The sequence below is a fragment of the Cynocephalus volans genome, chromosome 5 (assembly GCF_027409185.1).
Source record: "Cynocephalus volans isolate mCynVol1 chromosome 5, mCynVol1.pri, whole genome shotgun sequence".
NCBI lineage: Eukaryota > Metazoa > Chordata > Mammalia > Dermoptera > Cynocephalidae > Cynocephalus > Cynocephalus volans.
The window spans coordinates 51,220,613-51,247,776 of record NC_084464.1 but is presented as its reverse complement, the minus strand read 5'-3'; the positions used below and the strand labels follow the sequence as shown (position 1 = coordinate 51,247,776).

At 50.6% G+C, this 27,164-nt stretch overlaps 2 protein-coding genes across 6 annotated transcripts in view; one reads left to right on the top strand and one right to left on the bottom strand.

Moving 5' to 3' along the window:
* The window catches only part of MOCS1 (molybdenum cofactor synthesis 1), a 35,454-nt gene extending 20,968 nt beyond the window's left edge, over positions 1-14,486 (top strand). For 2 of the 4 annotated variants that reach the window (XM_063098397.1, XM_063098395.1), the window contains 7 exons: positions 7,372-7,433; positions 7,787-7,898; positions 8,239-8,351; positions 8,840-8,950; positions 11,129-11,249; positions 11,761-11,808; positions 12,894-14,486. In XM_063098397.1, coding sequence (XP_062954467.1) covers positions 7,372-7,433; positions 7,787-7,898; positions 8,239-8,351; positions 8,840-8,950; positions 11,129-11,249; positions 11,761-11,808; positions 12,894-13,654 — 1,328 coding nt within the window. In that variant the 3' untranslated portion in view covers positions 13,655-14,486. Of the gene's footprint in view, positions 1-7,371; positions 7,434-7,786; positions 7,899-8,238; positions 8,352-8,839; positions 8,951-11,128; positions 11,250-11,760; positions 11,824-12,893 lie in introns of all 4 variants that reach the window. The other 2 variants (XM_063098398.1, XM_063098396.1) reach the window with 2 other exon arrangements.
* A 554-nt stretch (positions 14,487-15,040) lies between these two features.
* Positions 15,041-27,164, bottom strand: part of DAAM2 (dishevelled associated activator of morphogenesis 2) — a 109,162-nt gene continuing 97,038 nt past the window's right edge. For both annotated transcript variants that reach the window (XM_063098393.1, XM_063098394.1), the window contains exons 18-25: positions 26,722-26,828; positions 26,505-26,593; positions 22,453-22,621; positions 22,144-22,251; positions 21,126-21,186; positions 19,539-19,670; positions 18,263-18,433; positions 15,041-18,110 (exon numbers count right to left, since the gene is read on the bottom strand). In XM_063098393.1, the coding sequence (XP_062954463.1) occupies positions 17,889-18,110; positions 18,263-18,433; positions 19,539-19,670; positions 21,126-21,186; positions 22,144-22,251; positions 22,453-22,621; positions 26,505-26,593; positions 26,722-26,828 (1,059 nt within the window). In that variant the 3' untranslated portion in view covers positions 15,041-17,888. The remainder of the gene's footprint in view (positions 18,111-18,262; positions 18,434-19,538; positions 19,671-21,125; positions 21,187-22,143; positions 22,252-22,452; positions 22,622-26,504; positions 26,594-26,721; positions 26,829-27,164) is intronic.

The window sequence follows — 27,164 nt, the reverse complement described above, 5'->3', positions numbered from 1 at the left end:
TTTAGTGCCCACCCCGCCTTTTTAGACTGGCAGCCCGTCCAGGGCGGGGTATCTCCCTCCCTTCTGGGGCTCAGGCAATACGGGGCCCATTTTGCCTGAGAGGGAATACTGGTATTGTTCTTTGGATCAAAAGCAGGCCACACTCCAGACAGCCAAGAAGCATTGGCCGAACCTGGATGTTCTGGCCTATCAAACCACGCCGCGGTTTGATTATAAAGCTTTATGCATGGAATCTCAGACCAGGACCGATTAGAAACCATCCAAAAACATAGACTGCCTGTTAAAGAAAAATTTCGACTTTTTCCAATACCCGCTATCTCCGTGTCTTCAGGTAGATAAGGTAGATCCAAAGTCTTATTAGAACTGAAAAACCGAGGAAACAACCTAGTATCATGATGAACTGGCATCGGGAGGGGGAAGGTCGACAGTATCCCCCAGCGCGGCTCGCCCAAGGCCGTTGGGGTCTTGATCATCACCATCAGAATAGGGAGGAACAGCCAGATCTTCCAGCTCAGATGGGGTCTTGGCGCCATCCTTCCGTTCTGGGACCGTCCTGGTAAGCCTCTCAGGGACCCAGAAAGGGTTATCTTCATTCTGTGGGAAAACACACACAGCTCCCCTGGATCTTATAAGAATAGGATCCGGTCCTTTCCATTCGTTAGACAACACATCTTTCCATTTTACCATTTCTTTTGGCCTGTCTGGCTCTGAGCAATGACGCTCGGCCGCTGTTTGTCCATGCTCATCTAAATTCAGGTAATTTAAAGTAAATAATGCCAGGGAAATCACTGTCCTTGGTACTGGAAGAAGTTCCTTCATAATTCCCCCTTTTTGTTTTTGTAAGTATGATTTTAATGTGCGATGGGCACGTTCTACGATACCTTGTCCTTGGGGGTTATAGGGTAGGCCAGTCAAATGGGTTACTTCCATATAATGGCAGAACTGTCTGAATTTTTGGGAAGTGTAGGCAGGTCCATTATCTGTTTTAAGGACCCTGGGCTTACCCCAGGCACTCCAGGCCTCGAGACAATGTTGGATTACAAGGGAAGCCTTCTCTCCCGATAGGGGAGAAGCATGTAAAATACCAGAACAAGTGTCAATGGACACATGTAAATACTGGAGTTTTCCAAAAGAGGCAACATGGGTAACATCCATTTGCCAAACCTGCAGCGGTCTTACGCCTCTTGGGTTGACCCCCACATGAGATATAGGCAAAAATTGGCAGCAATTTTGACATTGGGTCACTATCTCTCTAGCTTCTTTCCTAGTCAGGGAATACCGACGGCGCAAGGTTTCGGCCGTCACATGAAATCGTTCATGGAAACTTTTGGCAGCTTCCAGATTGGAAGACATAGCAGCCGCAATCATCTTTGTAGCTTTGTCGGCCAGGTCATTTCCTAGTGCCATAGGGCCAGGGAGACCTGAATGTGCTCGTACATGGGTTATATACAACAGGCATCGCCGAGCTAGCAAACAATTTTGAATCTGTTGAAAAAGGTGAGCCACCTTGCTGGATGGCTTGATAATGCCAGCAGTCTCAAGATGATTAACTGCATTTACTACATAATTAGAGTCAGAGACAATATTTAAAGGGCCCGGAAAGATCTGTAATACATCCAGGACCACCAAGCATTCAACAACCTGGGGGGAGGTTTCAATATATCTTTTGGAGACGACCTGAGTGTCAATCACATAGGCTCCGACCCCTGTCTTGGAGCCATCAGTATAGACTACCAAGCCGTCTGTTAAGGGCACAGGGGATGTCACCCGGGGGAAAACCACAGGTTGGGACAAGGCAAATTGTAAAAGAGGGTGGCGAGGATAATGATTATCTATCTGTCCCGGAAAAGAGGTGACTAATATGGCCCACTCATTGGAGGCGGCCGTCAGGGCTTGAACCTGAGGTAAAGTGTAAGGAACTATCATCATATTTGGATATTTTCCAAAGTGAGTGAGAGAGGCCTTAAGTCCACGCAAGGCAAGCCGTGCCACAGCATCGGGATACCAATCAATGATTTTTGCTGGTGAAGCATTGGGATGGATCCACAAAAGGGGGCCATTTTGCCAAAGCACGGCAGTTGGCAGTCCCTTCGTTTTACAAAGGCACAAGGAAAAAGGGCAATGTGTCATCAAGACGTGTCAATTGAGCTCCCTGTATGGCCTGCTCTACTAACTGCAAGGCCTGTTCTGCTGGCGGAGTGAGGGACCTGGGAGAAGTCAGATGGCTATCACCCTCAAGAATGTCAAACAGCGGCTTCAGGGCCACAGAGGGGATTTTTAGAAAGGGTCTGAGCCAGTTGATGTCTCCCAACAATTTTTGAAAATCATTTAGAGTTTGTAAGTGGTCCCTTCTTATCTCCACCTTTTGTGGGACGATCTTATCAGGGAAGATAATAGACCCCCAAAAATGTCCAGTATTTGCAATCTGAACTTTATCAGCAGCAATTTGTAGGCCCCAGTGTAACAAGATGGACTGTAAGCAAGGATATGCCTTTTGTCAAATCTTTGTGGATGGAAAAAAAGCAATCCTTAATATCTATAATAAAACTGGCGCCTCAAAGGCCTCAAAGCTTCTTGAACATATAGTTGACACATGGTAGGGCTATTTGTCATGCCTTGAGGCAAAACCTTCCATTGGAACCTTTTATCAGGTTCCATATGATTAAGTGAAGGAGGTAAGGCGGAGAGAAGCGGAAGACCCCTTTGTACGGGGCCAAAAGAGTTCATCTGTTTATTAATGGCTCTCAGGTCGTGGAGCAATCTCCATTTTCCCGACCTTTTTTTGATTACAAATATCGGGGTATTCCAGGGAGAGGTGGACGGTTCAAGATGTCCAAGCCTTAGCTGCTCCTGTACTATCTGTGTTGCTGCCCTCAATTTCTCGGAGGACAATGGCCATTGAGGAACCCACACCGGATCCTCCGTTTTCCACGGAATGGGTCGTGCTGCCTCAATGGCGCCTAGGAAAAACCCAGACCCTGTCTACCTGGGTTGCCTTCAGGGAGAATAGGTTCAATCCGGCCCTGTTCCCTGGCTCCTAAACCCCTTCCCTGTTTATGTCCCATCTTGGCCATTATCTCCTTAGCTTGAGAGGAGTATTCATTAGACAACTTAACTCCCATCTTTTGTAAAATATCACGCCCCCAGAGGTTAATGGGGAGCGGAAGCACGTAGGGAGTAAAATGTCCCTTTTGTCCCTCTGCCGTCTCCCAAGACAAGGGAGCGGAACTAATAGTAGGACTGGCCTGATAACCGAGGCCTTGCAGAGAGTGTGATGACTTAATGACAGGCCAGGACTTTGGCCACCAATGGGCGGAAATAATGCTCTTATCCGCACCAGTGTCCATAATGCCGTTAAACAGTTTTCCTTCAACCCATAACTTTAGTTTAGGTCTCTCATTTAGGGAAACCATCAGGTACGCGGAATCCATGCCCGAGGAGCCCATTTTTTCTCGCCCAGGCTCTGAAGGTCCGGCGACCTCTGGGAGGAGCAGCAATTGAGCTATCCTGTCTCCTTTGGTAATAGAAAAAACTCCTCCTGGGCATGTGCACAGGACTTGGATCTCGGAGCCATGTTGACAGTCAACTAGCCCGGGGTGGACAATTAGACCGTTTAAAGTTAACGATCCTCTGCCAATTATAAGGCCCACGGTTCCAGGCGGCAGGGGCTGGATGGACTGCACAGGAACCGGCTGGACGCCCATCTGTGACATCAATATGAAGTCGGAGGAGGCGTGCAAGTCCAATCTTGCGTGTCTTCCGACAGGCTCTCTTCCCTTTCCCCCTGACCCTGGTTTGTTTTGCTCCCATACTTTTGGGGGCCCTGGGAACGGGGGCCCTTCCGTTTTTTGGAATCTCTTGGCGTTGTTCTGTCAGCGGCGGAAGGAGCCGCCCCTTGATATCTCTAACGGAGCGGCATAAGGCAGCTTTATGATATCCCTTGGAACAGCGGGAACAGAGGGTGTCTGTACTCTGAGGGCCCTTATCCCTGTCCGGGGCTCGGCAGTCCTTTTTTAAGTGTCCCGGTTGACCGCATTTAAAACAAACTCTCCGGTCCAACCCCTGTCTCTGCTGTCTAGGCAGCCTCTGTGACTGGAGGATGGCAGCTGCCAGCCCTGCATTGGTCAGGGGTCCCCCGAGTTCTCGACAAACTCTGAGCCAATCCTGTACACCTTTACCTTTTCTGGGCGCTATGGCCGCGCGGCATTCCTGGGTCGCCTGCTCAAAAATCAGTTGTTCAACAAGAGGCGCAGCCTGATCAGGGTCCCCAAAGATGCGCCCCGCTGCTTCTGTCATTCGAGCCACAAAATCTGAGAATGGTTCCTGAGGTCCCTGAATGATCTTAGTAAGTTGTCCAGAAGCTTCCCCTTTTTTGGGGAGTGCCTTCCAAGCCTTAATGGCAGTGCTAGAAACTTGAACATAAGCACCCCATGGGAAAGCCGTCTGATCAGCGGCAAACGGGCCCTGGCCTGTTAACATATCAAAGGTCCAATCTCGCTGCTCAGGAGTTAGTACGGCAGCGTTCGCCCTAGCCTGAGCCTGTGCAGCCTCATGCCATAGCGCCTTCCATTCCATGTATTGACCCATGGTAGGGAGCGCTGCCTTAGCCAACATTTGCCAGTCAGCAGGTGTCATAGCCACATTAGCAAACCTTTCTAACAGTACTATGGTAAAATTGGCGTTTGCGCCATATTTTCTAACCGCCTCTGCGAGGTCCTTGATCTGGTTATACTCGACGGGGGCATGGACGCGCCCTCCGCCCTCGATCTCAAAAACTGGGAAGGCAGCCTGAACTCTTCTTCTCACTTTATCAGAGAGGAACGAGAAGGGATTAGAGGACTGCACATAAGGGGGAGGCGCCGAGGGCGCAGGTCGTGCGGGGGCCACCAGGGACGGTCGTTTTTTCCATTCACCGAGTGGTCTCCGCCGCCTGTCGGGATGATATCTCTCTTCCTCATACCTGGCCGCTTCTTCCTCTAAATCGGACTCCTCGCTAGGGCTGAGGGAGTCAGAGTCGGGTTCATCTAGATTTAAGTCCTCCAACTCTTGTTCTACGGTCCTCAGCTCTCCCATAGGGTAGAAGCCTCCTTTTTTCCCCTCCGCCTTTTGTCTGGGGTTTAAAACCCCTTCCTCCCCGGCAGATTTGCCGGGAGCGTCACTTTGATGTTTTAAAATCTCTCCCTCGTCCGTAGACTTACCGGGAGGGCACTTTCTTTTATAGGAGACGTCTCTCCTCTTGCGGGTACCCATCCTCTCACTCCGTTCAGTTTCTGACATGCTGTCTTGGACTTCCTCTAATGTATTTTGTCCTTTTGTCACTACCGGTTTACAGCCTTCATCTTCTAAACAATTCTTAATGAACTTCCAAATGGTCTTGGTGCCCTGACGTAGGTCTCCCTCTGCGTACTTGCGGTCAAGGTCTTTGCCCAGTTTGTTCCAAGAACTCAAGGTTAAGGATCCGGAACAGGCATACCATGGCGCTACACGATCTACCTCTTTTACAAAATTTCTGAGTACACGGCCCCCTACCCTGATATCACGTTGTCTCAGCACGGCCTCTAACGCGGTAACCACAGACTGTGTGGAACCCATAACGCGCCCTGCTTTAGGAGGCGCTGTGAGACACGCCGCTCCCTTATGTACGAGAGGCTCACACGGGTCTCAGGTGCAGCTGCTTATCTACGTCAGTCTGACCATACCAACGGGCGAATTTAAAATCTTATAAGCTAACCGAATTAACCCCAGACCAAGAACAGACACACCTCTCTGAACTTACCCTCCTGCAGTTCTGAATCCTCCCTGTCACCAGGGGGTCTCCGAAGGTGCTGACGATGTCACAAGTTTATCCCGGGTTTCGGCACCAAATGTCCCGCGCTACCGTCTCGCCAGCAAGAACGACGCGGCACACAAAGGATCCTTCTGCAGATCAGCTTTAATGCATCTTGAGAGGGAGAGCATAAGCTTGCCAAAAATGGAGACCCCGAGCGAGGGAACCCGCGCCCTTTATATAGAGACTGCTCCTCGCCTAGGACGTGCTCCTACCTTATTGGTGGCTGCCTAATCGGCCCAGGTGTGTTACCGAGCAGCCCTGCCCTCCACCGGAAATCAGCGCCATCTTGTAATGGCGATTTCGGGCAGCTCCTCACAGGAGGGATCAAAGGAACTTCCTCTGAGGAGCAACGTGAGTAGAGACCCTGCCAAGGCTTTGAGATGGTAAAGGAGAAGGTGTGTTAGTGCAATCTACCCCTTACATACATGTCCTCCCTTCTCATCTCTCCTTTCTCGGCATTTGGATTGGAGACAGTGTATCCCAACCTCAGATCTCCCCTCCCCTTCGTACTCCTGTGTCCACCACCTGCTTTGGAGGGGAGTGCTACAGAGAAGAAAACTTCTAGGTGTAGGTTATTCGAGCAGCATTTTGTATGAAAGCCGCACATTGCTCCCTTTGCCCTTTCTCCCTGGGCAATCTAAAATGCTGCGAGGAGACCACGGAGGCCACCACCAGGTGCCCTCCCTCAGGGCGATCTCCCAGCTGTGAATCACAGCCACCACTCTGGCTGTGCAGGCTGGGGGCTGGGGAAGGGTGAGGAGAAGCCAGCCTGAGATCGCGTTTACTATGGGTTAACTGCAGAGAGAGGTGAGAACAGCACTCATAAATAATCACTTACCTGCCCTGAAACAGCACCATGTGTAGTAGGTGCTCAGAGAGTATATGTCAAGTGAATAAACAATGGGCTGTTGAGAAAGCACAAGGGAGCTGGAAAACCTGTGAGCCAAACGAGGGAGTATGAAGCCTTGAGCAGGGCACTGCCCCTGCCCCTCTCTGGGCCTGTTTTCTCATCTAGACTGTGAGAGGGTTCAGCTAGATCAGGGGTTGGCACAATATAGCCCATGGACCAGATCTAGTCCCCTTCCTGTTTTTTTTGTTTGTTTGTTTTGGGTTTTTTTTTTTTTTTTTTTTTTTACAGACTTTGAGCTAAGAATGTATTTTACAGATAACATCAATTAATATCAGCTAATGATAGGGAACAATAACTGTCAACCCTAATTAAGCAAAATATTATCCCTGCAAAAAAATTTCGTTCTTCATTCCATTTATAGACCTGCATTACAAAAAACTATAGTCAGTTATTATATTTTGAATTTAGTCAAAAACCACTTCGTGGCATATACCTACATAGTACCTTAAGTTTTGCCTCTTGGCCTGCAGAGCCTAAAGTATTTACTCTCTGGCCCGTTACAGGAAAGTTTACTGACCCACGGACTAGGTTGTCTCTGAGGCTCTTTGAGCTCTGGTGCTTCCCTTTGGGGGTGTGGGTACAGGGGAAGGGAGGAAGTTCCTGGATCCTTGTTTCTCTCTCCCTCCCACAGGCTTCCACAAGGTCATGGAGGGCATCCACAAGGCCATCGAGCTGGGCTACAGCCCTGTGAAGGTGAGGACATGCCATGCCACTGCTGCCGACTCCTCCTCCCCGCTGGCTTGGCCTTCCCCCCAGCCGCCGGCCCACTGGACAGCCGCAGCCACTGCATCCCGGGCCAAGGCCTGCTGCAGTGTATCTCCCTGCATTTCTTTCCCTGCTACATCCAGCCCTACCCCCCTCCCCAAGACAGAAGGGAGAAAATCAGCGATCCCATGGAATCTCCCAACTTAAGGAGACCTGGGTGGGGAGAAGCAAGGAATGGGTCCCTCAGTGGAGGGTCTTTGGTAGGTGTAAGACTCCCAAAGGTCATACCCCCCCAAAGAATTCAGGGGGCGGCCTTCATGGTCCTATTATCTCCTGGCCAGGTGAACTGTGTGGTGATGCGAGGCCTGAACGAGGACGAACTCCTGGACTTTGTGGCCTTGACTGAGGGGCTGCCCCTGGACGTGCGCTTCATAGAGTACATGCCCTTTGATGGTCAGTGACAGGATGTGGAGTAGGGTGGGAGAGGATAGGAGGCTGGGCCTGTGGGTTGAGTGGGTGGGCAAGGTCTGGTGACGCTGCAGGTACTGTTGACCCCAGGGATGTTGGGAGGGGCCTGGGCAGGTGCTGGGCCCGGGGTCTTAATAGGGCACTGGGCTTCTCAGTGTTGGGTATGGAAGATTTCAGCTACCTGTTTTAGGCAGGGCCCCTGTCCTCCAGTCTAAGAGGCTGGAGAACTGATAAATGCTGTGGGGGAGGATGAACTTGAAGATGCCCGGGCCCCTTCCACCTTGTGATTCAGTAGCTCCTCCTGCCTCCCCCAACTCAAATACAGGCAACAAGTGGAACTTCAGGAAGATGGTCAGCTACAAGGAGATGCTGGACACAATCCAGCAGCAGTGGCCGGAGCTAGAGAAGCTGCCAGAGGAGGAATCCAGTACAGCCAAGGTTAGGGAGCAGGAGGGCAGGGCTGGGCCTCCACTCTAGGACAGAGAGCGGGGGCTGCATGGAGGTCAGAGTGCAGTGAGGGGGGCGGTGCAATAAGCAGGAAGTACCACAGTGCTGTCACAGCCACCCTCCTGTGTCACGGATGAAGAAGCAGGCCCGGCTGGGGCTATGCAGATCAGAGGATAAGAAATTTATTGGAGGACAGCGCTGGTAGGTGGTACAGGGAGGGCTCATCCTGCTCTACTCTGGCTGTGCTGCCCCAGGTCTCTGTGTCCTGAGCAGGTTTACCCTAGGGCAAGCCAAGCACAGGCAGAAAATGGGCCATCCGTTGTCCCAGAGTCTGCTGTTGTCTGAGGGCCTTAGGTGCGCCCTTCCCTCGGGCTCCTTGGCGAGGGCGAGGAGTGGGGTTCTGGTGTAGGGAGTGAGAGCCTGGGCTCAGGAGCTGTCCGCATCCCTCTACTGCCTTTCTTTCTCTCCCCCATTTCCAGGCCTTTAAAATCCCTGGCTTCCAAGGCCAGATCAGCTTCATCACATCCATGTCTGAGCATTTCTGTGGGACCTGCAACCGGCTGCGAATCACAGCCGATGGGAACCTCAAGGTGAGTGTCCCCTCCACCACAAGGACCCTTACCACCTCTGAGTTATCATCTCTCCTCCCACCTGTGCTCTTTGATTGGAGAGGAAATAGCAGGGCTGCCGGGAAGGTTGGTCTAGCAGTGTCAGGTGTGGAGCATCGTGGGAGTAGCAGATGAAAGTGAGCCTGTGGCACTGCTACCCTCATTCCTTCCTTGCTTGTTTCTTTGGGTCCCTGAAGTGGCTTCTGGTTTATTGGAAGGTCTTTTCAGCACTCAGTGCTACCAGAGGGGTGGATTGAGGGTCTATGTGCACTTAGCCTGGCCCCCACCATGGCTGGCCCCTGCCACCAGGCCAGGGGCTCGACTCTGAAACCAACATCCATGCTCATATCTCAGAAGCAGGTCCTATGCATTCAACATTATGGGAGATGACCCCTTTTCTTCAGGGCTGTAAAAACTCACTGGCAAGACCAAACAGGTGATGTGTGGCAGCACGTGATTCTTTGTCAAATGCCTGCTGGACAGGCAGTGAGCATGGTGGACCTTGAAAAGGAGCGCCGTGCCCCTGGGCAAGCCTTGAAGAGTGGCAGGGGTAGGAGAAGTGAGGAGGGAGGATGCAGATATGAGGTTCATACTGATTTATCTAGGGCAGATTAAAGACAGAGGGAGACCACATTGTAGAGGGCTTTGGTTCTGAATGTGTTCTATTGATTGTAGGGTGCCATGCAAGGGTTCTGAGCAAGAGGGAGACGTAATCCCCCATCTGTGTTTTAGGTAAGGTGAAGGTAGGAAGGGAGAATCAAAGAGCTTGGTAATGTGTGTAGAAGGAGGAGTGGAAGGCATCAAGGTAGCTGCTGGTCTTGGGACCTGTTCAGGATTAGGGGAGGGAGAGTGATGGGGTTTAGATGCATCCAGTTTGACATCCAAAAGGAACAGTTCAGCAGGTTGCTGGGAAGAGTGGGGTTTTTTCTGGGCTGGAAAAATAGAATTGGCTTGTACTGTAGGTGGTATCTGTATCAGACAGGGTCCCAGCAGGAATTGGAAGGTGGATTCTGAAGAGAATGTAATGAAGAGGCTGCTTACAGTGTATAGAGTCAAGGGAACCAATAAGGGATGTTGAGGCATTCTGGACAGGAAGCAGCAAATAGCTGTTCCCACAGACAGGAAGGGGATGGGAGGAAGTGATGTCACTGGGGCCAGTGTGGGCCAGAGCCTTGGAGGAAAGGTGTGGAGGGAAGCAGGGAGGGACCAGGGACCTTTCTTTCCTGTCACCCTCTGATCTCCCAGGCAGAAGCCAGCTAGAGGTGAGCCCACAGGCCAAGTGCACAGGGGGAACCTGTGAACTAGTTGCAGAGAAGGGCGGACCTGGTGCGGAAACATGAGGAATAGCCAGCACCGTGAAACAGTTATACCTTAGACCTTAGATTTCACTGCTATCTCATCTTCTCTAGCAGTCTCTGTCCTTGGGGGCTTCTCAAACATTCTCTTGTCTGTGTCCGCAGTGCCTTGTGCAGAGCTGGCACTTAGTAGATTCCTTTATATGGTTCTATGAAAGGATGGCAGGTATCTCAATTTCTGGGACTGCCTTATCGTCCCTGAGCCCCCCATAGCACCCAGCCCCTCATAGGAGCTGTGGAGCATTGAATCAAGTTTGAATGACCTCAGGATGCCACCTCCACCAGCCCTCAGCTGTCAAGTACCAAGCAGGGGTCAGAGACTCACATAGATGAGGGGCAGGCAGGTAATGTCCATGAGTGAAGGGACCAGGAGGGGACTGAGGTGAAATAAGATGTGTGTGCCATGTCTCGGGGGTACTGTTGGGACTCAGCTCCAACTGATTGGGGCCATTCTCATGGCAATAAAGAGGCCATTCCATCGAACGTCTCTGGAAAAGGTAGAGATCTGGATTCTTATGTGCTATCTCTATTGGCATCTATTTAATTTTTTAAAGTACACTGAAGAAAATATGACCGTTAAGGTAGATACAGGCTTTGGGAAGCCTGATTTTGCTTCTTGCCTTTCTAGCCTCTCTGACTCCTCCATCCAGCTCTTCTGTCCCTCATGGCCAGGCATCCTGCCATGGGAAGCCTGGGCACGGGTGCTCAGCCCTGGGGGGACTCAAGGGATGGGGGCTGGCTGCTCAGAGACTGGGAGGCCAAGGCTCGGGGATGAGAGAGACATGTTGTCCTCGCCCCTGTGCAGGTCTGTCTCTTTGGGAACTCAGAGGTGTCTCTACGGGATCACCTGCGGGCGGGGGCCTCCGAGGAGGAGCTGCTGAGAATCATTGGGGCGGCCGTGGGCAGGAAGAAGCGGCAGCATGCAGGTAAGGGCATGAGTGGGGAGGCCAAGCTGATGGTGAGTGGCCGCTGTCAGCAGGAGGGAGGTCGGAGTAATGGGGGACAGGACAACAGAATGCCTGGGGAGAAGTGGGCGGGATTCACTGTGACCCCCATGCCTCCTGTTGGGCTTCTGCCCTTGGTGTGCAGTGATGGTTCTCCTGCTTCGGGAAGTTGGCATAGCAGAGGCTGCACAGGAGAAGGAACCTCAATTCTCTTGGGCTGTTATAGAGGGCAAGGGGAGAGGGTCCCCACTGATTGTCTCATCCCACACACTGCCTTCTGCTAGGGAGGGCAGGGTCCTGGGCATCCCAGACTATTCTCTGAGCTCTGTCACGGTGACCTCGTGGTGTACACGTGGGGGCTTTTTGTCTGTGTGTAGATACTGTTTGGAGTGTGTGTGCCCGGGGAGCTGCCGGAGTACTCCAGTCTCCTCACCCACCCTCCCCCTCCCCCTTCCCGGCTCTCTTCTCCCTCCGCGTTCTCCCCTCTCCTCAGGTATGTTCAGTATTTCCCAGATGAAGAACCGGCCCATGATCCTCATCGGTGGGTGACCCAGCAGTACGTAACCACTCACCCTTGTCATGTGGGGATCCCACAGGGTGGGGCCCCTGCCACAGGCACGCCAGCTCCTGCATTTCATCCTGATGTTCTCATGCTTATTTTTCTTCTGTCCCCTCTTTATCTTACTCCTTCAAGCCTTTCCTGTTTCTCCTCTTCCCTGTCCATGCTCTCCCTCACTATACATGCCGCAGAAGTGATCATTCTTTCTCCCCAGGAGTTGGGGCAGGGGGTCCTCCAGATTTAATGATCACTAAGTTAGTTCCCTAAGAATTGAGTTTACAGACAAGATACTATGGGAAATATTTAACCTACTTAAATAATGTCTCTCAAGTCAAGCACATCCCAAATGTGCAGAAACTGACAAGTAGATTCAAATGGGCCAGAGAGCCTTGGGAGCTCTGCAGGCTTTTATTACACAAAGGGTGGCCCATGGACCAGCAGTGCCAGCCCCCTCTGAGAATTTATGAGAGATGGAGAATCCCACCCCAGACCTCCTGATACACACGCATGGTCCATACTGCAGGAAGAGGGATGCCTGAAATTGTATTCAAGCTAGGAGATTCTAGAGCTGAGGAAAAAGGTCTCTACTTTAACCAAGAGCTCAACTGCTATTACCTGTTCATACAGAATGGGAAAATGAAAATAACTGTAATTGGTAGTTTAGGGTGAGAACTAGCTATAGTTTTCTAACAAGAAAATGAAGGGACATTGAGAGATCATTTGATCCAGGCCACAGCCTTCAGATCTTAGGTGCTTCTTAAGAGAACTTTGCAAACAGGACAGTTTTTGTGAGGAGGGGAGCCAGGAATAACTCCATGTGACCATCTCATGACAGTCAGAAACTGGTGGGGTTGTCACCCTGGGCTTTACCTAGTGAGAAGGGCTGTCAAATTGTATTATGGTCACCTTCTGTCTGTGTCCCTTCCATTTTGCCTTGTCTCACTATGCTTTTTGTTTTTCATTCCTTTCTCCCCATTTTGAGAGAGGGAGAGTACTGGGGAGAAGAGGCGGGAAAAAGAACTACCTTTTGGACTTAGTCTTTCCTCTCTTTCCTCTTTGCCTTCCAGAGTTATTTTTGATGCTCCAAGATTCCCCACCAGCCAATTCAAGCCTTGCCCCCTGGGACCCCCTTGATGTTCAGGGTCTGAGACCCAGAGTGAGTTTCTCCAGCTGGATGATGACTTTGTGGAAAGGATGCAGAGTCTCCCAAACCCCTCCCCTAGCCCAGCAGTGGCTGGGGTCGGGGTCACCTCAGAGACACTACAGTTCCCACATGGATTCCGAAACCAACTCAAAGTGCCTTAGCCCAGGGTCTCAGGCTCCTGCTGCCCCATCAGGATCCCTGCCAACCTCACACCAACTAACCCATTTGGACTCAGAAGGACGAGCAGCTATGGTAGATGTGGGCAAGAAACCAGACACAGAGCGGATGGCCGTGGCCTCAGCCCTGGTCCTCCTGGGGCCTGTGGCCTTTAAGCTCATCCAGCAGAACCAGCTAAAGAAGGGAGATGCGCTGGTGGTGGCCCAGCTGGCTGGAGTCCAGGCAGCCAAGCTGACCAGCCAGCTGATTCCTCTGTGCCACCACGTGACCCTGAGCCATATCCAGGTGCAGCTGGAGCTGGACAGCACGCGCCATGCCGTGGTGATCCAGGCATCCTGCCGGGCTCGGGGCCCCACCGGGGTGGAGATGGAGGCCCTGACCTCAGCTGCTGTGGCTGCCCTCACCCTGTACGACATGTGCAAGGCTGTCAGCCGGGACATCGTGTTGGGGGACATCAAGCTCATTAGCAAGACAGGGGGCCAGCGGGGAGACTTCCGTCGGGCTTAGAGCTCCTGGCCCCTCTCACTCGTGGGCCCCCAGGTCTAGGGATGGGATGTAGTTTCGACTGAGGGAAAGATGTCACATTTCTTTAATTGCGGTCAATGTTTACCTTCACCACTAGGAACTGGAGGTTAGCCTACCCTACTAGAGATCTCTAATGACCTGTGGGGCTTTGTTTATATACAGAGGACACTGGCAGGCCCTTAAGCCTTCCAGGACACTGTCAGGGGGGGTTGCAACAAGCAATGCTGGATAACTGAAAACTCACTTCATGTTACATGTGGACTATTTCAGACCACCAGTTTCAGACAGTCCAGCCCATAACTTCTTCTTCTCATTTTGGGTTTTCTCTTCTCCTACTTCCCCAGGGAAAGAATAAGGGCTCATTAAGCAGAGGAACCCACTCTGAGGAGGGAAAAGCATAGGCTTGTGTAAAGAATGTATCACTACTTCTTTCTAGCAGATTTGCTTTCACAAGTTTGTGAAGCTGCAGCCCCGCCCTGTCCTTGCTTCTCTGCCATCCCTCCTTTGCAAGAGCCAGCTATCCCTCCGCCTGAGCCTGTGTCCCATCGAACATGCAGGCTTTTGGCTTCAGTCACTGTCCTGCCAACTTCTTTTTCTCGACCCCCTCCTCTTAAGCAGGACACACACATGGGCTGTGGCCCTCAGCCCTCAGGACTCCTGAATGACCACACGTCCCACATCCGGCACTGCTGATTGTTGTTCCACCCCCACCTCTTTATTCTGGAACATATCAGGGGAAGAATATTGCTGAAGATTGCCTTCACCCTCACAGTGCACAAATAAAGCCACAATGCCAACTTTGGAGATGCAAGAATGAGGACTGTGTCTGTGCAGAGGGCCCTGAGCTGCTATATCCCTAGGGAGAAGGGGGAAGCAGAGACCCTGGAAAGGCCTAAAGGACATGTTTTCTGTATATCCCCCCAAGGGAGAATGTACAATGGACTGGGAAACATAGAAATGCACCGTCTAAGGCAACATCAGGTGGGGGTGTCTGAAGCTTACTGCTTGTATCACCAGCTGCTAAAGAGCAGGGGAGTGTAGTTAGTGGCTCCTGGTTTTCACATCCCCAAACACTGACCTGGCCTGCCGGGTTCTCTAATATGGGTGGGCTTCTTTGGGTCTGTCCTCAGTGGTGCACCTTGCCTGCCTCACCTCTGCCCTGTGCTGGGGTGTTCTGGCAACTGTTTAACAACCAGCTCCCTGGAAAAGACAACTTTCATATTAATACTCCCATCTTGACCAATTTCAAGGTACCAGTATAACGTCACATGGCTTGCAAAAGTCCTGAAAATGTAAACAGTCCATTCTCAGAGCTGGTAGAAGCTGGCTCCAGCACACCCCAAGTCCCCCCATGAGAAGAAGGCACAAGTTTCAAGGAAGGCTGGGTAGGGATGGTATGGGTTTAATATTTTTTAGTATTACAATATATTCTTATAAAAAAGGTGCAGGTAAAGACACTGCAAATTTTGTACATTAGCCTCACTTATCATCTGAGACAGCTGGTGAAAGCAGCCTTGGCATGAAGGTGTTCCTGGTAGAGGTCAGGGGGGATGGTCATGGCTCCCCAGTTGGTGGGAATGTGATAGGACTGGGGAGAGCCTGGACCAGAGCCGTCCTCATCTACCTTGAGGGTGTTCTCCCACCACCACAGGGAGGAGGAAGTGCTGCTGCTGAGAAGGGATGGGTTGTGTTAGGCTGACTGAATTTTATCTTGGACACAAAATTAGACAGTGGGAGAAATTTATCCGAAGGTGGCAGGAGGGGTGGGCAGGGCACTGTGGAAAGCAAGGCTTAAACATTTAACATATCAAGGACTAGCTCAGCAGCCTCCGCTGAGCACCAGTCCCTCCCTGCTGAGTTGACTCTGATGGTCCACGGTCCAAAGCACTGTTGGAGAGATCTGGCCACAGTGGCATGTAGGACCAAAGCCACTGGCCAGATCTAGAAAATAATAAATAGAGAACAAAAAACCATTTGGGGGTGAAAAGGCTGAGCTCTGGAATGATATGTCTTCTGTAAACAGCTAAACCATGACTGCTTTTCTGAGGATGGAATGTGTTGTGAACAGCTTCCATATTCCTTGTCTTTCCTGGTGTGTATCCAGTCTTCCATGGTGGGTGGGAATGCCAGATTTGGACATGCTTGGACAGAACTGGAGTCCTCCCTGTTCCCTGCCTCTTGCGGGTTAGGCTGATCTCAGCTGGCAGGTTTGGGAGAGGACCTTCAGAGGCCCCACCCGCAGCTTCCCCATCACCCCAGTGCCTGCTTCTTGCAGTGAGGCTCTCGGGTGCGCAGATGGATATAATGAAGCTCTCTGCAGATGCTCTTCCTGGAAGCCTTCCTCGCCCTCACCTGGGTTCCAGATGGCCTCTTCACACCTGTGCCAGCCAGGCTTGCACTTACTCAGATCCCTCCCACAGAACACACGCATCGCCCCTTCCAACCAACGCACATGCTGGGCTCACCAACCCTGCTTCTTCCCCCACAGCTACTATGCCCCACCCCAGGAGTCTGATGTTGAGAAAAGGCAGAAGACAGGCAGCTGAAGAGCGGGCCCAGCCCACCAGTCTGTCCACTGGCAATCACCCTGAGCCTGGGAATGCAGTCCGAAGGTCAGAAACATAAAGGCCAGGAGCTGGTTGATGGTGAGCGTCAGGCAAGCTGGTCTCACAGAGGATGAAAGGTCAGCTAGGAGTGGGGGTGTGTATTCAAAATAAGAGCCTTGATGGAGTTGACCTCACTCTCCTCATGTTAGAAGAAAATCTGTCTATATACAGCCGTCCCACTCTCCTGCCAGTGACTGCTCAAGATGGACAAAATGGAAGGTAGGAGTGGACGGGAGGACCAGAGTGGGCCCCTTGCAAGTCAGGTTGAAGATCCAAATTGGGTACCAGAGATGGTGGTGGGGCCTCCTCCCAGACTTCCTTCCTTGGCTCCTTTCAGGCAGTGCACTCCCCAAGGAAGCTGGCCTTCCTCCTCCATCCCCAGTCCCCAGCTCTCCTGCCTGCTCTTCTCTGGACCCTAAGCCCAATGCCTGGGGGTTGGGGAGGAGGGCACCCTCAGAGACTACATGTAAATGCAGAGGGCAGCTTTGGCCCTTAGGACCAACTCTCCAGGGCCAGCCTCAGCCAGGTGCATGTGGTTCCAAGTGGTATCCTGCAGGCTGGGCAGAGAAGACGCCACCACGGCTTCTGCCCTGAGGCAGGTGTTAGAAAAAAAGCTGGGGCCAGCACGATTAATATTAAGTGGTGGACCAAGGAGCTGTTGGGTGGAGCTCGACATTCAAGTGTCGCCCTCTGGCTAGGGGCTCTGGGAACTCCTAGGCAACATGTGAGGTCGAGGTCTCTGTCTCACTTCAGGACGATGGTCAGGTTGTGTGGGGTAGTGGGGGCCCCGACGCACAAAGCATGAGGTGTGGTGATGAAGTCTCTCCAGGTTCATCAAGTAGCTGGTAGTAAGCCACAGTCGTGGGAACCCAAAGCTGAGTTTTCTGGATTGTGGGTTAGTAGATAGGATGGAGGTGGGGGTGGGGAAGGAAGGGGAGAGACTTCAGACATGCAAGAGAGTGGCCAAAGGACTTGTGATGCAGGAAACAGGCACAGCTACTCCGTCTGATGGCTCTGGTCCCTGCATCATCCTCCCAACATGTGGTGTTCTGGAACATACCAGAGCTGATCTAGCTAGAACATATAATGCTCTTCTGTTTCCATGTGAGAGGAAAGTTCTCCCCAGATCAGTGTTCCATTGAGCCTCCCCTTGAGAAAAGGGAGCCTGGATCCCCTCTCCCTGGCTCTAAGGGCCATCCCACTGTTAATGCCCCATGCATGAAATCTGGACACAGTCGGGGGAACTTTCCAGTCTAGATCTGGAAGACTTCTGTGCCAACATGGGGGTGCCATGGTGGGGGATGGGGAGCAGGGTCCCCTCAGCTTGCAGTTGCCTGGCCAGACCGTGGTATGCCAGGGATGTCCAAGCCAACCTTCAAGAAGGCCCCTGGGGGCCAGGATGCAGAGAGAAGAATGCAAAGGTGAGAAGGGAGGAGCCCTTAGGTAAGCATGGGGAGACACCTGGTCCAGCCCCCACAGCCCCCACCCCAGGGCCCAGCCCAGGGCTCTACACCAGCACCAAATGGTTGAAGTATCACAGCACCTCCGCCTCTGCTCAGCCCCTCTCGGCCTGTCCCAGTCTCCAGCCTCCTGTGGAGCCAGTCCCCAGGTCAATAATTTAGCTTGTGCATTGTCCGCTCCCGGGTGACCTCCAGGGCCTGGCTCCCTGATCGCTTGCGGCTGCGCTTGAGTTTGCACAAGTCCTTGTCAAAAACTTCCCCGGAGCGCAGGGCCGACACCAGGTCGTCGAACTCGCCTCCCTCCTCCAGCGCACTGCCCGCCAGGACCTGCCGCTGCCGCTGCCACCGCTCGCGCTCCCGCTGCTCCTTTAGCTGCAGGGGGTTGGGGGCGGTGAGAGGCTGCAACCCTCTCTGGGAGGCAGGCTCAGGCCAGGGCAGCCCCTGCACAGCCCAGCACTCCTAGGCTGGAGGCTGGTGTGACACAGTCCCTGCCCTCTGCGCCAGCACAGCCCCGGCCCTCTCACCATGGCTTCCATGCGTGCCCGCCGCTCCTCCTCCTCCTTCCTCCTCCTCATGGCCTCCAGGTCCTGCCGGGCCTCCGAGAAGGCCTGCAGGAAGCTGTCAAAGATGCCAAAGAATTCGTCCGGCTGCATCTTGCTCTCATGCTCCCCGAAGTGCCTCAGGGCCTTGGCAAACTGTGGCAGGAGGGAACAGCATTGGTGGAGAATCACCCCAGAGCATGGTGGGCCCGGCCCCTGAGGTTTGCTGGGTTCCAGCCAGAGCAGAGCCCAGTCCGAGGCTAGGGACTGCTGGCATGAGGTGGGGCATTATCATCACAGGGAGGGACGAGGCTTCGGAAAGGTCTGAGGCTGCCACCTTGGGCTGGTGACCTGAGAGCCACCTCTGGGTCTGTTGTGGTGCAGATATGGGATCAGGAGGGATAGACCATGGCAAGCCCTTCCTAAGGTCAGGAACTGCCTGGTCAGAACTCAAAAGTACCTCAGAGATCATCTAGTTATTGGGTTATTTAAACCCTCTCTGCCTCAGGTTGATCATCTGTAAAATGGCGATAATAAAAGAATCTACTTCATAGTGTTGTTGTGGGGGTTAAATGAGTTAATAACTATAAAGTACTAGCTATACTTATAGGTGCCAGGCACTGTTCTGACTATATCGACAGCTACCACTTCTAATTCAAACCATTCAATTTCCTCTAAGAACTCACTATTCAAAGCATGCTTCATAGACCAGCAGCATGTGCCCCTCCTGGGAACTAGCTAGAAATGCTGAATCTCAGGCCCCACCCTAGGCTTCGTGAATGAGAATCCACACTTTAATAAGGTCCCCACACATGGCATCTGTGTGCATGTCAGTGTGAGAAGCAAGAAGAGGCAGAGCAACCAAGTTCAAAGCTGAGCGGCAGAGTCAGGATTTTAACTCAGTTCTATCATTTACAGCTGGGCAGTTTTGGGCAAGTTATTTAACCTCTCTGATTCTCGGTGTTCATATTTGTCAAATGGGATAATAACCTTTTAAGAAACACGTAAGGTATGTGGAGAGATAAATCACTAAAAGACTTAATGTGGTGCCTGACCCCTGATAAATGGCCCATGATCTTTGCAGTGTGTGGTTATCATTGCTTGTCTTATGGGAGTAAGGAATTGCTGTTTCCCCAAGGCTCTGTGTCTCTGGGTTTGTCTCTTCTGGGCAGTCTGTGGTAGGAGCGAGTGAAGTGGCTGTGTGTGGATGAGGCTGAGCAGGAGAGCAGTGGAGTCAGAGTGGGAGCTTGTGCACCCTTACCTTGTCCCTGGCCTCATTTAGCTGGTCCTCCAGCTCTGAGAAGCTGAAGCTGGACACTGTGATGAAGTCGCTCATGACTGGGACAAACTTATCATTGGGCTCCCGCACCTGGCGTCTCTGATATTCCAGCTCCTGAGGAGGGAGGGTGAAGTGCTGCTTAGACTGATGCCAGGATGAGAGTCAGAGGTCAGCAGTCACTGCATCTCCTGCCCTTCTTGTTGTCACAGGACACTGAGCCCTTTGGAAGAGGGACACCCCAAGTCTCACAATTCTAAGGATGGCAAAATCTATGGGAGTTATCAGTGGGCCACTCTGCCTCTGTCCTCTCCTCGCCCACCACTGCCATCTTTCTCTAGAGCTTTGCTACTCAACATGTGGTCTGGAACCAGCAGCCTCCCCTGGGAGATCAAGGAATAGACTGTCAGACCCACCCAGAGACCCACTGGATCAGAATCTGCATTTAAAAAAGACCCCCACGTGATTCATGTGCAGATTAAAGAGACATATTTCTAAAGCTCTCAGCAGATGTGGCTGCTGCTGGTCTATGGGCCACACTCTGAGTAGCACTTCACAGGACTATAAAATTAGAAATTTAGAAATAACCTTCCCCCAATAGCGGCAACAAAAGGTTGCTTCTCATACTTAACCTAACCTCAGTCTCTAGGTCCATTCTTCCCTTACCCAGCCTCTCCCCCTGCAGTGAAGATGGGAAGGGTCTCTAGTCCCTAGGTTTGAGGGACAAAAGGATTGGGGACATCCCCATACTGGGCCAATCTGGCGCACTTTCCCACTCCTCCACTGGTGTTTTCTGGAAGCCTGGGGTTAGAGATGGCATCAGCTGAGAAGCCATCACAACAGGAATGGTGGGGACCAGAGTCCTGGATTTCCAGCCAAGAATCAGCCCCTGGGTCCTCCATTGTTCCAGGCAAGAGGTGAAGAGACATAAGGAAGGAACTTCAGGGGACAACTGCCACTGTCCCCACTGCCACTGATCCCCACTGCCACTGTCCCCACTGCCACTGTGTGCTGCCTGCCCCTAGCCAGTTTTCAAGGGATGAGGATCCTCTTTCCCATCCAGCTGAATCAAACTCAAGCACGTGCCCGTCCTGGGAACTAGCTAGAAATGCTGAACCTCAGGCCCCACCCTAGGCCTCCTGAATGAGAATCCACACTTTAATAAGACCCCCACACATGGCATCTGTCTGCATGACAGTGTGAGAAGCAAGAAGAGGCAGAGCAACCAAGTCCAAAGCTGAGCTGCAGAGTCAGGATTTTAATTCAGTTCTATCATTTACAGCTGGGCAATTTGGGCAGATCTATTGTTCATTCCACTCCACTTCCAAATAGATACCATGTTGGACAGTAACATCGATACAGTGTCAGATGGATGTCCTCTTTTTAGAGGACTAAACTTAAGCTCCAATCACCCTTTCCTGAGGGCTGCCCCATGGCAAAGTGCTGTGCCTACTATGCCAGCCAGGAGCTTAGAGTCACAGAAGGCATCAGACAGAGTGCAGTGACAGGTGGCATGGGCAGCTCCCTGACAGCATCCCCTCAGACCCAGGCAGGTGCAGGTGATGTACTTACCACCTCGACTGCTCGGAGGCCCCTCTTGAGGTTGCCCACCTCCTTCTCTAGCTCTGCCAGGCTGTGAGGAGACAAGGCAGGGACATCAGCTCTAGACTCAGGAGCTGAGGCTGGATCAGGGAGAGGGGTGGCCACATTGGCCCAGGCATCAGTGGACCTGGGTTCCAGCCCTGCTGTGGCCACTGACATGTGGCCCTGGCTAGTCACCTCCCCTCTGTGCCTCTGTCTGTGCTTCTGTAAAGTAACAGGGGTGAAACTTGTGTTCTGTAGATCTTTCCAGATCAGAAATGTCATGCTGCATATCAGATGGTTTCCAACACATGCCACTGGCTTAGACTTATTTTCATTACCACCAGGTCATGCTTATAAGCTCTTCCCGTGGTGTCTCATGTGCAGTAGCATTCGATACCAGTTAGCCACTTACCACTACTCTTCTGTTCTACTGCAGATGGCTCCTATCAGCCTATATGTTCAGGTCTGATTTCTTGCCTGCAGCCGATGCTGTTGGTGCTCCAACCGTGTTTCCTTGGACCATCGTTGTCGTGTATCGCCCGGACTCTTCCAACTGTGTGAGCACTTTTTCTGAGACCAAGCCCCCTCTGCCTACACTGTGGCCCAAGAACTATGATCCCTGCCCTCCAGCCCGTCAGCTAATGACTGGCAGGAGATGCTGCATGACTGCCCAGCTCTCTCTCCTGGGGTGGGATAACTGCAGCAGGTGTCTACACTGTCTGCCAGAGTTCCTTAGTGAGTCTAAGCTCCATTTGCCCACAGTGCTAACCAGCTTCATCACATTCCGTTATTGGCATTCTTTCTGTCCCTTGCTCACTTCCTCACTCCCCTACTGTTGTTTTCTGGAGCATCTCTGAAATAAGGATTTAAGAGTAAATTTTCTTTGTTCGGTTCTTCCAGGAGCAGACCCTGAGACACTGCCCATTCCTAGTCAGCCCAGATAGGCCCTGAAGGAGGAAGGTGTGTGAGATCATGGGGAAAAGGAAGTCTTGGAGGGACCCCTCACTTGACTTTGGCAGCTTCTGGAAGATGCTGCAGCTCCGAAGGCATGTTCAGGATGTCAGGGAAATGTTTCTCCAGGATCATGATCAGGTAATGGAGCAGAGAGATGTTTCTGTGGATGAAAGTCAGGTCAGGAGTAAGGAACTGAGGAAACTGGGAATGAGAGTCAGGAGGAAACCAGGGTGGGGTGTGTGGGGTGTTAAGGGAAAGAGACAACGAGTCTTGGGCTGGGAAATGGAGGAAAGATAAGTGGGAGGAGGGGAGAGGCCAGGGTGACGTGAGGTGGAGGCTCAGGAAGCAGGGGCGTCCCCACCTGTCAATGCTGGACTTGGTGTCGGCGATCTTGTTGAGGCTGGCCACCCGGAACCCATAGGCGCCCCCACGCTGCCCTTTGTTCATGAAGTTGCCGATGGCCAGAACAACCTCCAGCATCTGCTTTAGACGCTTGCTGCGCACCAGCTCCCGGGAGGCCAGCAGGATGGCTGGGAGAGGGGAGACAGGTCAGAGCCCTGAACTCCAGGAAGGTGCCACAACAGAGTTCAGAAATGGCACTGTCAAGTGTCTGCAACTCTTAGTGGGGCAGAGACCATCCCCATTCCTCAGCAGACCCATCTTCTCCATGTCCCCACATCCACCCACATCCAGAGGAGGAGACAAATTCACCAGAGGCCAGTTTACCGGATAACCTATTCTCGTAAGTACAAGTTCTTCCTGAGAATATATCTGAGAATATCTTTTCTTGCATGTATTAAATGATTATTAATGAATATATGCATGAATATAACACTGTTACTTCCCTAAACCTAGCACTTAAAAATTTAAATTTCAGCATTTTACATTTTATGGGATTGTTTCTGCTTGTTTTGCAATACTGTATTTTATAAATATTTTGGAAAGAAAAAATCCATCAATTAAATTCTAACATGTCATCAATTATAATATTCCCTTCTTATTTCTGTTCTATAAAATAATGATGTGCTTTACAGTTAATGGTGTCTTAGATATGATGAAATAAGTTACTTGACATCCTGTTGAATATCATTTAAAAATTTTTTTCAACCTTAAGGCATGTTAAGCATTTCCCCCCCAACTCCTTAAAAGATACAATTGTTAGAAATACAAACGAATACCAACAGTATCCAAAACTTCAGTATTTCATTCTGATGTTTTTGCTCTGGCCCTTTCTCAGCTATTATTCGTTTATGGTGGATGTGCAGGAGTGGGATACGAATCTTACACTGAGATTTTGGCTACTAGTTATGGGGTATGGTTTTTGAATATTAAACGTGGTGATGAAAGACCAAACTATCCTATGATCTTTGGCTTATGTCAAAATGAACAATCCTTAAGATGCTGCTATGAAGATAAAATAAAAACAACTTGACTAAGAGTTTGCAGAAACTTTAAAAGCAGTTAAAAATAAGTAACTGTAAAAGAAAGCTGTAAAGAGAGTAATAAGGAAAGTTTGTCTACTTTTAAGCTGATAACTCCATGCCTAAAAGCAGCATTCCTCTTGATGGGCATTTGGATTGTTTGCAGGTTTTTTTAAATTATAAATAGAATTGGTAAGTTATGTATATGGGTATTCATATAATGGAATAAAATGCAGCACTGAAAATGAATTAATCAATCGCTGCAAAGAGCATTAGAGATAACTCACAACCATAATGTTGAGTAAAAGAAGCCAGCATAAAATTATTCACGCAATATTAGTCCATTTGTATAAACTTCAAAACAGACAAAACTAATGTGGAAGTCAAGATAGCTGTTAACTTTAGAGAGGATGGAAAGAGTGATGGTTGAGAGGGGGTAATGTTTGGTAAAAGGCGAAAGATTTATACGATCTGAAGAGAAACCAGAGTGAGAGGGGGTAATGTTTGGGAGAAGTACAATAAAAACTCTGGGGTGTTGGAAACATTCCATTTCTTGACCTGGGTGTTCATTACGCAGGTGGGTTCACTTTATGAAGATTCACTAAGTAGGATGCTAATGATTTGTGTACTTTTCTATAAGCATGTTACATTTCAGTAAAAATTTTATTAAAATAAACCTATTTATAAAAGTTTCTGGTAATTTATATTGGTTAAGATTTTTTTTTTAATTTTGATATGCTATTTGAAAAATTTGCAAAGGAATCCTTCTAAAAATGCTTAAAATGTTGGCAAAACAAAATGACAAGAGTTCAAAGGAAATCAGTGTATATGGAAAAACTTCCATATGCAATCCTAAAATTTTAGATACATTCACAAGAATAATATATTCATGAATATATTCATAAGAATATTACATGTGCAACCATATTCATCTTTACTATATTCAGTGAATGTATTCATAATAAGAATCGGTAAATTTGGTATATTCAGCAATGAACACATTCACAAGAGTATATTCAAGAAAAATATGTTCATGAATATATTCATAGAAGAATTGGTAAATTTGTCAAATTTGGTGAATTGGCTTTAGGCAATTGACCCAGAGCCCCTGCAGGGGGATGGGAGAGTGGGTGTCAATAGCTCATCACCCAGCTGGAAGAGGCTAAATCTCAGCTCTTCCAACAATATTTCCTGGGAGAACTAGAAGGAGCAATATGAACCCCAACTTCTGCACAATTCTTTTGTCTCTGTCCCCAGTCAGGCACACCAATCTGATTCTGTAGTACACAACTTCAGACAGCTTTTCCCTGCTCTGCTACAGCAGAGCAATTATTACAGAGCTGAGCTATAGAAGAGTGGCTTTCCCCAGCAGGTTTTGCTATCCCAAACACGTCTTGCTCTGCCCAGCTTGATATTAAAGGGAGACTTAGTCCTAGGCATCCACTGACTAACTCTTAGTTTAGGAGCAAAAAATTGTCTGAGATTAAAACTTCCTGGTGGCTAAACTACTCTGGTTCTATAGCTCCAAATGGCAATTGCTCATATTTGCTCCACTGAGCCAAGACACACAGAGTTGAGCACATTTGTCCTGGGTTGATCTTCTTGTCTGTGTCTCATGCCTCAAAGGCAGTCTGCGGCAGGAGGAAAGAAAGTAGCGAGGATAAGGGTTCACCCATCACCAACCAGGGCAGGAGATACCGCCATACCCTAGAGGTGGCGAGGCACCTATGATATCTTTCCTCCTCTCTCTGGCCAGTTATCTATGATCACCGCCTGCAGGTCCCTTGCTGCATGAGCACACATGCATGTGTGAGCGCATGTGGTTTGAGGGGCAACAGGGGCCAGATTACATAGAATGTCTGCCTTTAGCTCTGCACGCTCCACTCTACCCCCAGAATCCTCTCTGAAACAGCTCATTGGATGCCAGGATTGCCACTCTCTGGACAGGGCATCCCAGGGAGTGCTGGCTGGCCCTGGTGTCCAGCAGGGGGGGCACATGCTCCATGCTGCCCTAGCCCAGCACCCTCAGCATCCTGGACACAGGCTCCCTTGTTCCCTCTGCTGGTCCTGTCCTCACCACAAATGAGCCCCCAGCCTCTCCTGCTTCTCCCCTCCTGGGTGTGCATGTCTTCCCACCATCTTGACCGCCCACCTTTCCCCCAACTCCATGCCCCTTTCTCCTCTGCCATCCCCACAGGCAGCCCCAGGGAGATGCCCTCTGGACAGCACTACAGGACAAGAATGAAGGGATGGATTGTGAAGAACAGCATCTGCGTTCCTGTCCTGGCTCCACACCTGCCAGGAGCATGGCCTCAGGTAACTAACAGCCCCATTTTAGAGATGAGAGAATGGAGGCACACAGAGGTTAATAACAGCACCCTCCCATGGGATTGTTGTGAGGACCAAATGAGACCTCCGGGTAGAGTGTTTCACACACTGCTTGGCATAGTGTTCTCATTTAATTACAAATTTCCCATCTGGACATGGTGTTGAAGGGATTTCCCTGAATTTGGAAATTAGATGCCTCCGGGGATCACCTTGCACAATGTTCTACTTTCTGAATGACTCACTCTTAGAATAACATGCTCAGAGATCTTCTTTGCACTTGATACCTCTCCAGTAGGGTAAAGACTGATGAGCTCAGTAGGCACCAGGCACTGTTCTAGGTGCTGGCTGTTATCATTATCTTCTCAACATTTCTGTCCCATGCTGGGGCAGATGTCACCAAATGCCCCACCTTGGAGTTTGAATGCTGACGCACAGGGACCATGTCACATGGCTGGCACATGTGCTAGTATAAACATATTTTTTACAATAATAATAGCATATTTTTAAAATAATCATAGTTTTAAATTTTGTCTTTCACTTTGTTTTTTATCTTTTGGGTTGAGAGTAAGGAAGAGGTTTCCTTTGCCCTTCTTCACTGACTCCCACCAGCCTGACTTCTCCAGATGCCTCTCCACTCCAGGCCTCCTCCAGCCCTCAGCCCTACCTTCCACTTTGGGCTTGGCTTCAGCCAGCCGCTCCTGGAACTTCTTCTTGAAGAAGAGGGCCTGCAGTCGCTGCTGGTAGTGGTCGATCCTGTGGACAGGGTGAGCTACATCAGGAGGTAGCCCCCACCCGCCCCAGCTCCGCGAGCCAGCTCCAGCTCCCCCTTGAGCTGCCCACCTCCCTCCCCCAGCCCCTCCTGCCATGCCTGCTGCCCCAACCTGCTCATTTCATAGAGGAAGCGGTCAGCGCGGGCCATGCGCTCGATCTCATGCTTGTGCTCCTCAAGGAGGTCAATGTCGCTCTTCTCCGGGATGAACTTAAGGAGCTGCAAAGAGCAGGTGCGAGTGAGACAAGAAACTGGTGAGCAGCTGATGTGGGGGGCAGGGCATGAGAAGCCATACACTGACTGCTCAAGATGGGGAGGGGGCCTTAGAAGAGACAGGCAGCATCGTATGAATGGTTTATGTTTCATCTGCCCAAAGGGGATGACGGGGCACCAACTCTAGACTCTTTTTCCTTCACCTTTTAAAGTTGACATACAGCTTACATACAGTAAAGTACACTATACTTAACTACACAGCTCAATGATTATTTTCTTTTTAAAACAACTTTATCAAAGTATACTTTACATAAAATGCACCCATTTTAAATGTGCAGTTCA